Source organism: Cryptotermes secundus, unplaced genomic scaffold (assembly GCF_002891405.2).
Source record: "Cryptotermes secundus unplaced genomic scaffold, Csec_1.0 scaffold819, whole genome shotgun sequence".
Taxonomy (NCBI): domain Eukaryota; kingdom Metazoa; phylum Arthropoda; class Insecta; order Blattodea; family Kalotermitidae; genus Cryptotermes; species Cryptotermes secundus.
In genome coordinates this window covers 255,494-267,387 of record NW_019723314.1, presented here as the reverse complement: position 1 = coordinate 267,387, position 11,894 = coordinate 255,494, and the positions used below count along the sequence as shown (strand labels likewise).

Here is an 11,894-nt window from a genome sequence, read left to right as displayed (position 1 = left end):
GTAATGAACCTTCGGGTTCCATAAAATGCTGGGAAATTCTTGAGTAACTGCACAATTTGAGGCTCCTCAAGAAGGGCTCAGCTCCAATGGTAAGTAAGTAAGTACGTATCACAATGTGTTACTTTAATCTCATCTCCCACCACTGACAATGTGCGGACTCTCTCCGTTGATGTGGAAGGAGAACCATTGCCACAGAATACAGAATTTTGCATCTCTAAAGATCATTTTTTCATTTAGCAATACAACTTCATCAATAGCTGCGTCTCCCTTTAAGTTTTACGGACCAAAATTTTAAATACATTTTTCATTTCCCTCATGCATGTTATATGCATCTCTTACTCCACGCTCCTTGATTTAATCTCCCCAGAAAAGTTAGGTAAATGTGCATCATAAAACTATTTCGAGAAAATGAGCTCTCTCTCTCTCTCTCTCCCTCTATGGCTCTACAGCCTTTTGGACCTTGGCCGCTTTTTCAGGTTATTAATCTTATATACAGTCGGAAGGACTCGTTGAACGAGGGGTCAGCCAATCGCAAGGCCACTACCTACACACAGAACAACACAAACACAGAATAAACACACATACAGACATTCATGCCTTGAATGGGATTCCGAACTCAAGACATCAGTTTTCGAGCGGGAGAAGACGGTTCATGCCTTAGACAGTGCCGCGGGGGTACGCGGCAGCGTATTTGGTTAAGGCACTATTCTACAAGCCGGAAGGTCGCGGGTTCTATTCCCGATGACGTGGACTTTTTAATGGCCGCGCCATAGCTCAAGCGCTTAGTCGCTGGCTTCCTAACGCGCCGGCCCGGGTTCGATCCCGGGTCTGGTCAAGTGGGATTTGTGATGGACAAAGTGGCACTGGGGCGAGATTTCTCCGAGTACTTCGGTTTCCCTTACCAATCTTCATTCCACCAAATTTTCCCTCAACATAATCACTCGGGGCAGGCTACAATAGACCAATCAGTGGCCACCGTACCGAGTGGACCCAGTTGGACTCCACACCCCACTAAGCGAATTTAAAAAATATAAATAAATATGGAGGCACGCGGTAGCGTAGTCGGTTAAGACACTATGCTACAAGCCGGAAGGTCGCGGGATAGAAACCCGATGAGGTGGATTTTTTCAATATACTTAGTCCTTCCAGCCGCTCTATGGCCCTGGGGTCGCCTCAGCCTCTAACAGAAACGAGTACCAGGAATATTCTTTGAATATCCTTGGGGGCAAAGCGCGGCCGGCACCTAAGGCTGACAACCTTACCGCTATCTATGAGCCGATTATGTAGAAAATGTGGAAACCTCAACATCTCACAACCCTATGGGCCTTCACTGCCTGTTACAGGGATAGCTTTACTTTTTTACTTTACTTTATGTGTATATGTATGTACGAGTACAACTGTTTCTATTTATAACCTTCCTACGTGGAAGCTGGTCATGTTATTTCTCAGTTCCTTCAGGCAAATGTTGGGATGGTACCCCAAATTACGTTGTGACTGCTTCCTTCCATGTACCTTACAATTAATTACTCACTAATCACTCTATAATTCGATGCTATATAGCCTGCAATATTGACAATGTTCTTTAATAAAATACTAGTATAAATATATTAATTGTAGAGATATCTATTGCATAGTAAGCATTTCAGATTTTTCTAGATTTTTAGGTTGCAGTACTCGTATTTTTTTCTTACAGCATTTCTGGGAATAACTAGTCGCCTGATTTCCTCTAATACGACACGGACGGTATAGAAAACGACGCCTCCAACAATTCTTCATTACCGCGGAAAAGTGTTTACTGAGTCGTTGCCTAGCAACGATAGAGGGATACACAGACACACAGATTCTCCATTGATACAATACGAACGGAAGAGAAAACGACGTGTCCAACAATTCTTGCATTGTTCGTATACATTCATTGCCGTTTAATAAAACTTGGTTCAGATATTCAAAAGTTAATAAAGGACGGATGCACAGACACACAGACAGCATGGAGATCGCATAAGCCTACTTTTATTTTTTTCAAAATAAAGAAAATAGACTAATAACGTAAGTTCCTTACTCCGTGACCGGCCATGTTCCGACTAAGAAACTAAGATCCAGGCATACATTTTGAGGTTAATATGCCCCTTGACCAGAGATGTCGCACACCTCAGGGAGTAATATTAGAGAGTGATTCTGAATTATTGTCTGGTTTTGCGAGGCATATAAACGGAAACGCCGATAATAACTTAGAATCACGTGTATATGAGCACAGATGAAGGACAGACTGATAATTACCGGAGGAAAATGGAAGAAACTCAGAAAAGTCTTGCTCAAATGACACTTCATTCACCACGAATATTACGAAGTCTAGAGGAATCGAACCAGAGCCGAACTATGGCACAATTAATTTTTAAAATATTCATAAATTCCATTCTTTGGGAAGAGGGATGCGATTCCGCGGCATTGTTGTTCATATCGCACAAATATAATGATTCCATGAACCCAGATCTTCATTTCCTTGACTTGGGCTTCTAGTACCAGACTTATTTACTTACTTACACGTAGAACTGAGCCCTTCTGGAGGAGCCGCCAATTCTGCAGCTACTCAAGAATTTCCCAGCATTTTATGGAACCCGAAGGTTTATTAGCGTGTTCACAAGAGCTCTCCACTGGTCCCTATTCTGAGCCAGATCAATCCAATCAATACCATCCCATCCTACCTCTCTAAGATCCATTTTAATAGTGTCCACCCGCCTACGCCTTGGTCTTCCCAGTGGTCTCTTTCTTTCTGGCTGTCCCACCCATATTCTATACACATTCCTCGTCTCCCCCATTCGTGCTAAATGCCCTTCCCACCTTATCCTCCTTGACTTGATCATTCTAATTATACTTGGAGGAGAGTACAAGTTATGAAGCTCCTTATTATGCAGTTTTCTCCAACCTCCTGTCACTTCATCTCCTTTCGGTCCAAATATTCTCCTCAATACCCTGTTTTCAAACACCCTCAGTCTATGTTCCTCCCTTAATGTCAGAGACCAAGTTTCACACCCATACAGAACTCTGGTACCAGACATTAGGAGTTAATTTCCTAATACAAGTTTCCAAATAAACACCAAGAGCGTATCCACTGTGTCAATCAGAATCCAATGATTTGGAACTGGATACATATCTGAAAGATACTTATAAGCATGAAAAAATAGACAAATGCTGAGTTGGAAAGAGCTTAGATCTTGGTAACCTCCCAGGTGACCCTTGCTAAGTAAGTCCCGACGATTTGCATTATGGGCCCGTAATATACACTGATTGAACACTGTGAATTTTTCCTTTGAAAACAACAATAACATGTCTCAATCCGAATGCACTATAGAAATAGCATGCACGTAGCAAGCCACATACGTGGGGGCAGTTACAATTTCTTACTAGAAAGTTAGAAAGCTATATTTAAACCCCCTACACGTGACAATATTTTTACGGACCTCTCCTTTTGCTCACGATAGAAAAATATTTTTCAAGTAATTTTTTATTAATTTTGGTATACTTTCTTCTCTCTAACTCTTTACAAAATGCATCCTTCCTCAGCACAGCAATAGAGTTGGCTTTCTTGTCAATCGAAATTTGTTGACATATCACCACCTCTGTGGTCTAGTGGTCAGAGTTCCTGGCTACAGATCCAGAAGTCCCGCGTTCGATTTCCGGCTCTACCAGATTTTATGAGAAGTATTGGGTCTGGAACTGGGTACACTCAGCTTCTTGAGGATAATTGAGGAGCTATTTCAAGGAAAATATCAGTTCCGGTCTAGAAATCCGAGATTAACGGCCGTGGGGATCCGTTGCGCTGACCAAGTGACACTCTCTATCCGCTAAAGTTGGCACTAACTTCGTTGACAAGCGGCGGTCGCTCGATCGGTATAGTTCGCTTGCGGATTACAGAGCAATGGGTTTGTTTTTTTGTTTGTATCTCTTCCTGATGATGATCGAAGAAATAATAAACAAACTGTGGTTTCATAATCGTTTTAATTCAGCACATTTGGTCCACATATCTTAAATGTAATTCATAAGTTCTGTGTTACAGTTTTAGAATAAAACTTCGAGTTTTACCCGAACCATACCAATCGTATATCTATGATGAAACCATAGATTGAAACTAAAGTGTAATGGGGAAGCACATTTCCTCACGATCACTTTCTTTCTGCTTACAATATGTAGTATTCTGTCATGAGTGTATTTTACTCTACACAGTGGTTCCTCTAGTGGAAGTATTCCCCATTATTAGTATGGAGGTTCCATTGTTCTTCAGATCAACAATTGGAGAATGGATTCCTGTGATAGAACCACAGTTACAGGTTTAGGACATTGTCTCTACTTTTTAATTTACTTGTTCTATGCAGCACACATTTTCCTAGTACTCTCAATAAATGATAATTTTGTTATATTCTGAATAATAAATTACAATCTGTATAGCCTATAGAATATACTTTTTATTATACTAATGAATTTATTCATGGTTGCAACAGAAACTAGATCCATATTTTGTTTCTTGGGGAGGCAGACAAAAGAGTATTGAATGTATAATCATAGGTAACTGATAATTTTAGTGTTGTTATCCTACTTCATAAAGTGTAACGTATTGCATATTATGTTATACATTACACTAAAACACAGTGACTCCAGTTGTCAGCACTTGTAAATTGATAATATCTAATGATTTAGAGTCCGTTTCAATGATTTCTTATATAGTAAGTTGAATCTCATACACATATGTTATCTCTGTAAATTTCCTAATTGTACAGAAGTATCAAAGGAAGAGTATTATATTAATAAATTTCCAAACCATGCTAAATTGTATAAGGGCGCCATGTACTCAATTCTTGGCGCTTAGAAGATAAATTTTCTCTTACACCTTGTCTAATATAGTAAAGTATATATTTCACCTCCATCAAAATAGGATATCATGTCACCATGAGTATTATATAGAGAATCACAGTGTAACATTTGTATGATTCAATTTTCTGGACTTTATGTTATGCATAGGACGTAACCAGCCTCAGTTCCGAAGTCCAGTCTGGACATGGTGAAGCTCAAGAAGCTGCAGTTTTAATTTCGCTTTAAACAGGAGCTCCAAACGGCGTTTCTTGTAATTGCGTTTTAATCTCATTACATATTTTGTATTCAGATCTAGTACTGCAATGCATGTTGTTGTGACTTCTTTAAGTAAACAATGGACAATAATTTGGCACGAATTTTACACAATTAAATCCCAAAAGTTTTAATTACCATGATCATTCCTTAATAAAATTTTACTCAACGTAAAATGAAATTCAGGTAAAATAATGAAGCGCAGTTTGAAGAACACGATTTTAATTTTCGCAAAAACTTTTCTGTGGATACGGGCGATCCTTTTAACTTAAATCGACTCTCATAAATTATGAATCATTTTTATCACGTCGAAATGATGTAAAATTTTGTTACAGATATGTAGATACATGTATGTTCGAATCGAAGAATAAAAATACCTTGCATCTGTCCTCTCTGAATATGACAAGATATTAGGGTAAATGTTCTAAAGATTAAGCGACACGTCCTGCAAAAGCGATGAATGGTACATAAAAGAAATTATAATTGCAACTCGTTGAGGGTCACGCGTTCAGCTGTCCCCATAACAAACTCTGTTACAAATGTAGGAAACAGTCACAAGAGGAATTAATGATTTGCTCTAGTGCAATCACAGCGCTACGGTCACATGGGATTTATCTGGCAGGCAGAAGTCTTCATACACTTAGTAGAAGGGACACAATATTTAACATTAAATATTACAGCCTGCTGTAGGCTTCGTGTTCGCAAATAATGACCAATACCGCATGTCAGAACGCTCGTGTACCCTGTTTCCGAGAAACAAACGGTCACTAAGATATATAACGGAAAGAATCGATTTCCTAGGTCTACCGTATATCGATTATTTAGAGGACTCGATCGTGACTTACAGTTGCTTCACATTCAAAGGTACTTCAGTGATCCCTTGAATTATCTTTGTTGTGTATTTAGAGTGTCAATATTAATTTATTTTATTAGAATTAAATACCACGAAACAGATACCGGTATGTATATACATCAGATTATGATTTTCCGTTCTTCGATAGCATGTTACCAACCTATCGGAAGAACCAGCCGTTTCCATCTACATTTAGTTCTGAACGTGGTCTCTTTCTTTCAGGTTCTCCGAACAAAATTTTGTATCCATTTCTATCTTGAAGATTGATGCAGTAGGTCTCCTAGGTCTCTATAATTACACAGTGTCCTAACCCAGAAGGTCAAAATCTAAACTTCTACCACAGTGGAAACTTCAAATTACAAGCATATCCTACATACGTAGATACAATTTCTGTTGGTGTTATCTAAACTAAATAGTCGCTTTTGGTCATTATTTGTGAGAAACATTTGACTTGGGATATGCAATAAATATATTCGTGTATATAGCCTAGAATATGTGGAAGTTCGGAATGGCAACAGGGATAGCGACTTTCCACAGTTGACATCTAACAAGGGTAGCAGTATCTTCTTAAGACGTGACGCTTGTTCGCCAACCAGCGTGATACATGACGGAGGATTCTGATTCAAAGTTACACAGTCACTCACCACTCCATTTCACACTGGTTGATTCCTGGTCCACGCGATTCACTCAGCAGAAGATTAAGAATACTAAAGCTGTGTTTCTTTGCTAGAAGACTTCTTTATCTCTATTCCAAGCATAACGAGTGTCGTCTCGTTTGTAATACGTAACCGAGTTTAGTTTATAAAATATGTAGCATAATTGTTGAAAGCTTTTGTTCTCATTCGAAATGAATCTGCACATAATGGAAGATGGGGCGACTGTCTCTATTGAATACTACTGCAGTACTACACCGGGTATAGGCTTCATGTAGTCAATGGCAAGATACGAAGGAATGTTCTCTGTAGCTATCATTTACCTTGGTGTGATGGACTTCAATTCCTGTTGGTGCTTGTTGCCCTGAAATTAATCACGGACAAATACGAACTCGTTGTAGTGGTTCCAGCGGTTCTCCTCTGAATCGACTCCGGGCTTGAGCTGCTCAGCCGCCGCTCCTCCGGCAGTTCCGGAGCCGCAGCTACCTGCCAGTTTGAAGCCCTGATCCTGGAGCATGTCGAACGCTTGTTCGATGAAGGAATGCTTGAGGAAGAAGCGCGATGTGTAGCGGTCGGTGATGCCGTGGTCAGGATCGCGGCTCTCGTTCAGCGTCTCCCCGAAGACGTCACGGCACAGCGTCACGCGTCCACACACCAGGATGCGAGACAGCTTCCGAAACTTGACGTCAGCCAACCCATCTCTGCCGAAAGCGAAACTGCCTCGGTAACCTACGGTGATGTATCCTGGAGCGGAACTTTTGATGCCGCAACCTGATGCTGGTACCACGGAACTGTCCGTGTACGACTCCACTGCCTCGACCATCGCCGGCAGACGGAAATACAGGGCCTCCTGTCGTAGACGCTGTTTCTCTCGGAAACTTTCGGGCAGAACAAGGGCTTGGTTTCGCAAGAAGTCGAGCACGTAGCGGAAGAGGACGCCATCACGGTCAACGAAGTATTTTCCCTTGGCGTCTCGCGGTGGGGGAGAAGTCTTGCCGGAGAACATGTGAGCCAGCAAAGAGTCTGGCTCCCGGGTTAGTGTACTGAGGGCCGTGGTGTAGAAGACGCCTCCCACGTTGAGTTCCACTACAGGCGAGAAGTCCGCCATGTCTGCAGTGGAGGTGTCCTCTTGCATGTCTGTGCCTCAACGCCACGAAACTTCACTCTGAGCCATCACAGACACTAGTGTTTCTCTCCGCTGGTCGACCGTCCGAATGAGCGACTAGTGAGTGACTCTCTGCTGCGACGCCTAGCGCCTCTCCCTCTCTCACACATGGATACACGCTCTCTCTCTCTCTCCCTTTCTCCGTGCACGACCCACTCTTCCTATTTCTCACAAGTCTCATTTCCCCTCCATTTTGCTTCTATAGTTCCAGGTTTCTACATCTGTGAAGTTCCCTCTCTCTCAGTTTTAATATTCTTTTCTCTCTCATGAAATTCCGAGTTTTGCGCTCTGACTCACTCTGTCTCGCTCTTTCTTTTAACCGTGTTTAGTGATCAATACAACGTACCGACTGGCCGCGAGCAACCCGGCGCACGTCGGCGGCGCACGCAGCGCAGACCCCCTCCAGTTGCGACACAAAATTCTGTTCGTGATTTAGACGAAACATTTGCGACCACCTTCTATCTATCTATCTATCTATCTATCTATCTATCTATCTATCTATCTATCTATAGCTCTACAGCCCTTGTGGACCTTGATCGCTTTTTCGCTTTCTTAATCTATGAACAATCGATAGACTCCTTGGACGGGGGATCAGTCCATCACAAGGCCGCTACCTATACACAGAACAACATAAACACAGAATAAACGCACACAGACATCCATCCCTCGAGTGGGATTCGAACCCACGAACCCAGTGTTCGAGCTGGCGAAGACGGTTTACGCCTTAGACCGCGCGGCCACTGTGATCGACCACGATCACCTTCATGTAGCCAAATTTCCAACAAATCCTTCTATCCTCAGGCATTCAACTCCCGCCACGTAATCCATTGGATGACACAGTTTACATAAACAATTCTATTCGGGCTCTGGAAGTTCATATGTCCTCAAGATTGAATCTATGCCACATAGTTAGTTGGACCTGTCTGTCTATCCAGCTAGTTAGAAATCTACGTAGTCGTTTCAAGTCAAAGTCATGTTGCGACTGACGGTGAGTCAGTCTGTCTTGGTGTCGAGCCCCGGCTGGGGCTCATGACCATATGTTACTTTTTAAGTGAAAGTTACTGTCCTGTCCACGAGGGGCGACCTCTCTGACGAGAGGTCGGATCTGTCATTTGTCAGTCATAGTCGACAGTATTAGTCCATTGTCACTATGTACACTTATTTACAGTTGAATCTTAATATCTAGTGTGTATAATACATACAAGCCCTCTGTCAGTCTAGGCTCAGTAACAGCAGACTATGCCCTATTTCTAGTAGTATTTGCTACCACGGCCGTGCGTAGTCCTATACGCTTTCACTCGAGCGTATAAAGCATATATAGCTAGCTAGTTAGCTAAATAGCTGGCCGAGCCATAGCTCAAGTGGTTAGTCACCGGTTTCCTACTGCGGCGGCCCGGGTTCAAGCCCGGGTCTGACCAAGTGGGATTTGTGGTAGACAAAGTGGCTCTGGGGCAGGTTTCATCTGAGTACTTCGGTTTCCTTTGCCAAATTCTACATCATCATAATCACCGGAGGCAGATACAATAGGTCAATCAGTGGCCGAAGTGCCGAGTGGACCCAGCTGGACTCCACCCCCCACTATGAGAATTAGAGAAATAGCTAAATACCTGGCGTTTATTTGTACATATATTCACTTGAGTACATAGGTTACAACCCATCTACGTATATTAATTCCATCATACATGGTATATATATAGTCAACTAGCATTGATTTTAAAATTAGCGTAGATATGTCACTGCAACCGGAATCATTGCAATTGTCCATTGAAACAATTCGCACTCATGCAACCTGTCTCACTCAGAGTAGATGCGAGTTCCAGATCTACTATTTCAGTGAATTTAGCTTATAATGTATTCGACATAAAGAGCAACATTAATGCATAATCACTCAAATGGCCATAACTAAGCCGTTCATTCCAGCTGATAATATGGGGCGTGGGGTTCCGCGTGACGTAGTAATATTTGATTGTGTTAAAAACTCTCAGCGTATGCACTCCATTTTTGAGTAAACTTGCAATCTTGATATGACACTTTCTGTTCAAGTACCAAACTTATATAAACTATTTCTAACATAGTTCTGAAATAATTTTATGTTTACGCTTGCAGCTTCGTGGACGATTCAAAGTTGGCCATGAATGCCTTGTATTAACGTTTGAGGGATACGAGTTTCTGACGCGGGAACAGTATTAACATCACTGAGCACAGAATTCGAGAGATGTTCATAATTGGAAAATTGTAATTGTTGCGTTTGAAATTATGAAATACCAGAACAGACGGTTATAGCGTCCAACAGACGTCTGAACTCACAAAGTAAGTACATCAGGTAACATGGGGCATGCGATAGCGGAGTTGGTTGCTAGAAGCCGGAAGGTCGTGGTATCGAATCTCAATGAGGTGGAGTTCTTCAATTTACCTAATCCTTCTAGCCGCACTATGTCCCTCGGTTCGACTCAGCCTCTAACAGAAATGAGTACCGGGAATTTTCTGGGGTGGTAAAGGGTGGCCGGTGCGTAAGGCTGAGAACCTTATCGCCATATATGAGCCTATTGTCTAGAAAATGTGGAAACCTCAACATCTCACAACCCTATGGGCCTCCACGGCCTGTTGCAGGAATACATTTTCTTTACATTTTATAGGGGATAACATGTTCAACACGTTTTAAGATCAACAAATTTTTCCCGGAATTATATTTTCCTATTTTATAAGTATTTATTGAATCTTCTTAATTTTCGCCTTACCTTAAATAAGGACCAGTAAGTCATATACGTGACAGGTAATTGTTCCTCTGTGCCCAGAACTGATACAATAGTATTTCGTGTGGGTTCGGTGTTGTCAGCTTGGAACAGATATTACGAAAGATAAAACTTAGAATTACAGTCTCTCAACACTCAGTTTAGTACCTCGTTTCCTTCACTTTCCTATTCTCTCGCGTTCGTTTTATAGGCGCCATCTCTGTACAAGCGTCAGGATGTGCTTGCAATACCTGTCACGAGTAATTGAACGGTAGCTGTGATGACCACAGGCAATGTCTCTCCAGCCTTCTGCTCCGAAGTAGAATGAAGCTCAGAATCGCGAGAATATCAAATTTTCATACTAAAATAGGAATATATGCACAGGTTTAATGACAGCAGGTAAAGACTATGATTCTCCCCTCCACGGAATGATGCTTTCATTAGGTACTTGGCTGTCATCCGGCCAGGAGCCGGGATAGCGTAGACGGAATAGCGACTGACTACGGGCTGGAGAACCGAGGCGTCGGAGTTCGTGTCCCGGCAGGATCAAGAATTTTTCTCTTCTCCACGTAGTCCTGACCGGCTCTGGGGCCCTCCCAGTACTTTATCCAATGGGTAAAAAGCAAAAAAAAGTAAGTAAAGCTAACACTGTAACATGCCGTGAAGGCCCATGGGGCTGTGAGACGTTGAGGGTCCCACATTATCTAGACCAGTGGTTCTCAACGGGAGCCATATGCACNCCTTGTTTTTGTGTACCTTACTTAGAAGGGACAGAACCTATTGTACTTAAACCACAGCCTTAGATCTGGGAATTCCAAGTACCAGTAAACAGGTAGGCACCTTCTCAGAACGGGTAGAGCCCTAACGAATATTATCCTTCATTTTCCCAAATATCTCCCCCTCCTCTCATGAGTTTTACCCCCACCTTTTCAGTAAATTTCAGGTGTTCTTCAGTTCAGTATTCGAAGTGCTTGGAAGAAGACATTTTTCTGCGCAAGTTCTGTTATTGTGGCAGTTCTCTACTTTGTAGGTAAGTTACAAACTCCAGCTACTATTTTTTGACAAATAAACATTACATTTCATAATGACTTGAACTTTCATTACAAATAAATTATTAGCTTTCAATAGAATTTCAATGCCCTCCCTCTTCAAGAAAAAATATTATGAATTGATTACAGCAGTTTTATATTTATTTGAAGTAGAATGGCTTTCAAAGTAATTTTTATGAATATTGACTTCTAAAATTTTCCACATCTTCAAAAAATTTAGAAATAGGGCAGTCATAAAATCAATAATCAATATTACATTTATTATAATTAAACAATATGAGGGGGGGCACAGAACTGAATGAGAAAGTCAGAAGTGGGCCACGA

At 41.7% G+C, this 11,894-nt stretch overlaps 1 protein-coding gene across 1 annotated transcript; it reads right to left on the bottom strand.

The window, feature by feature from the left end:
• Nucleotides 1–3,977: 3,977 nt before the first annotated feature.
• LOC111861834 (BTB/POZ domain-containing protein KCTD12) lies at nt 3,978–8,089 on the bottom strand. Its single transcript, XM_023846737.2, has one exon. It carries the CDS (start codon nt 7,757–7,759, stop codon nt 6,995–6,997), a length of 765 nt encoding a protein of 254 aa, XP_023702505.1. The 5' UTR covers nt 7,760–8,089; the 3' UTR covers nt 3,978–6,994.
• Between the last annotated feature and the right edge of the window lie 3,805 nt (nt 8,090–11,894).

What these genes read in the sequence shown, in the direction of transcription:
- LOC111861834 (XM_023846737.2), bottom strand. Translation starts at nt 7,759, where the DNA reads ATGCAAGAGGACACCTCCACTGCAGACATGGCGGACTTCTCGCCTGTA.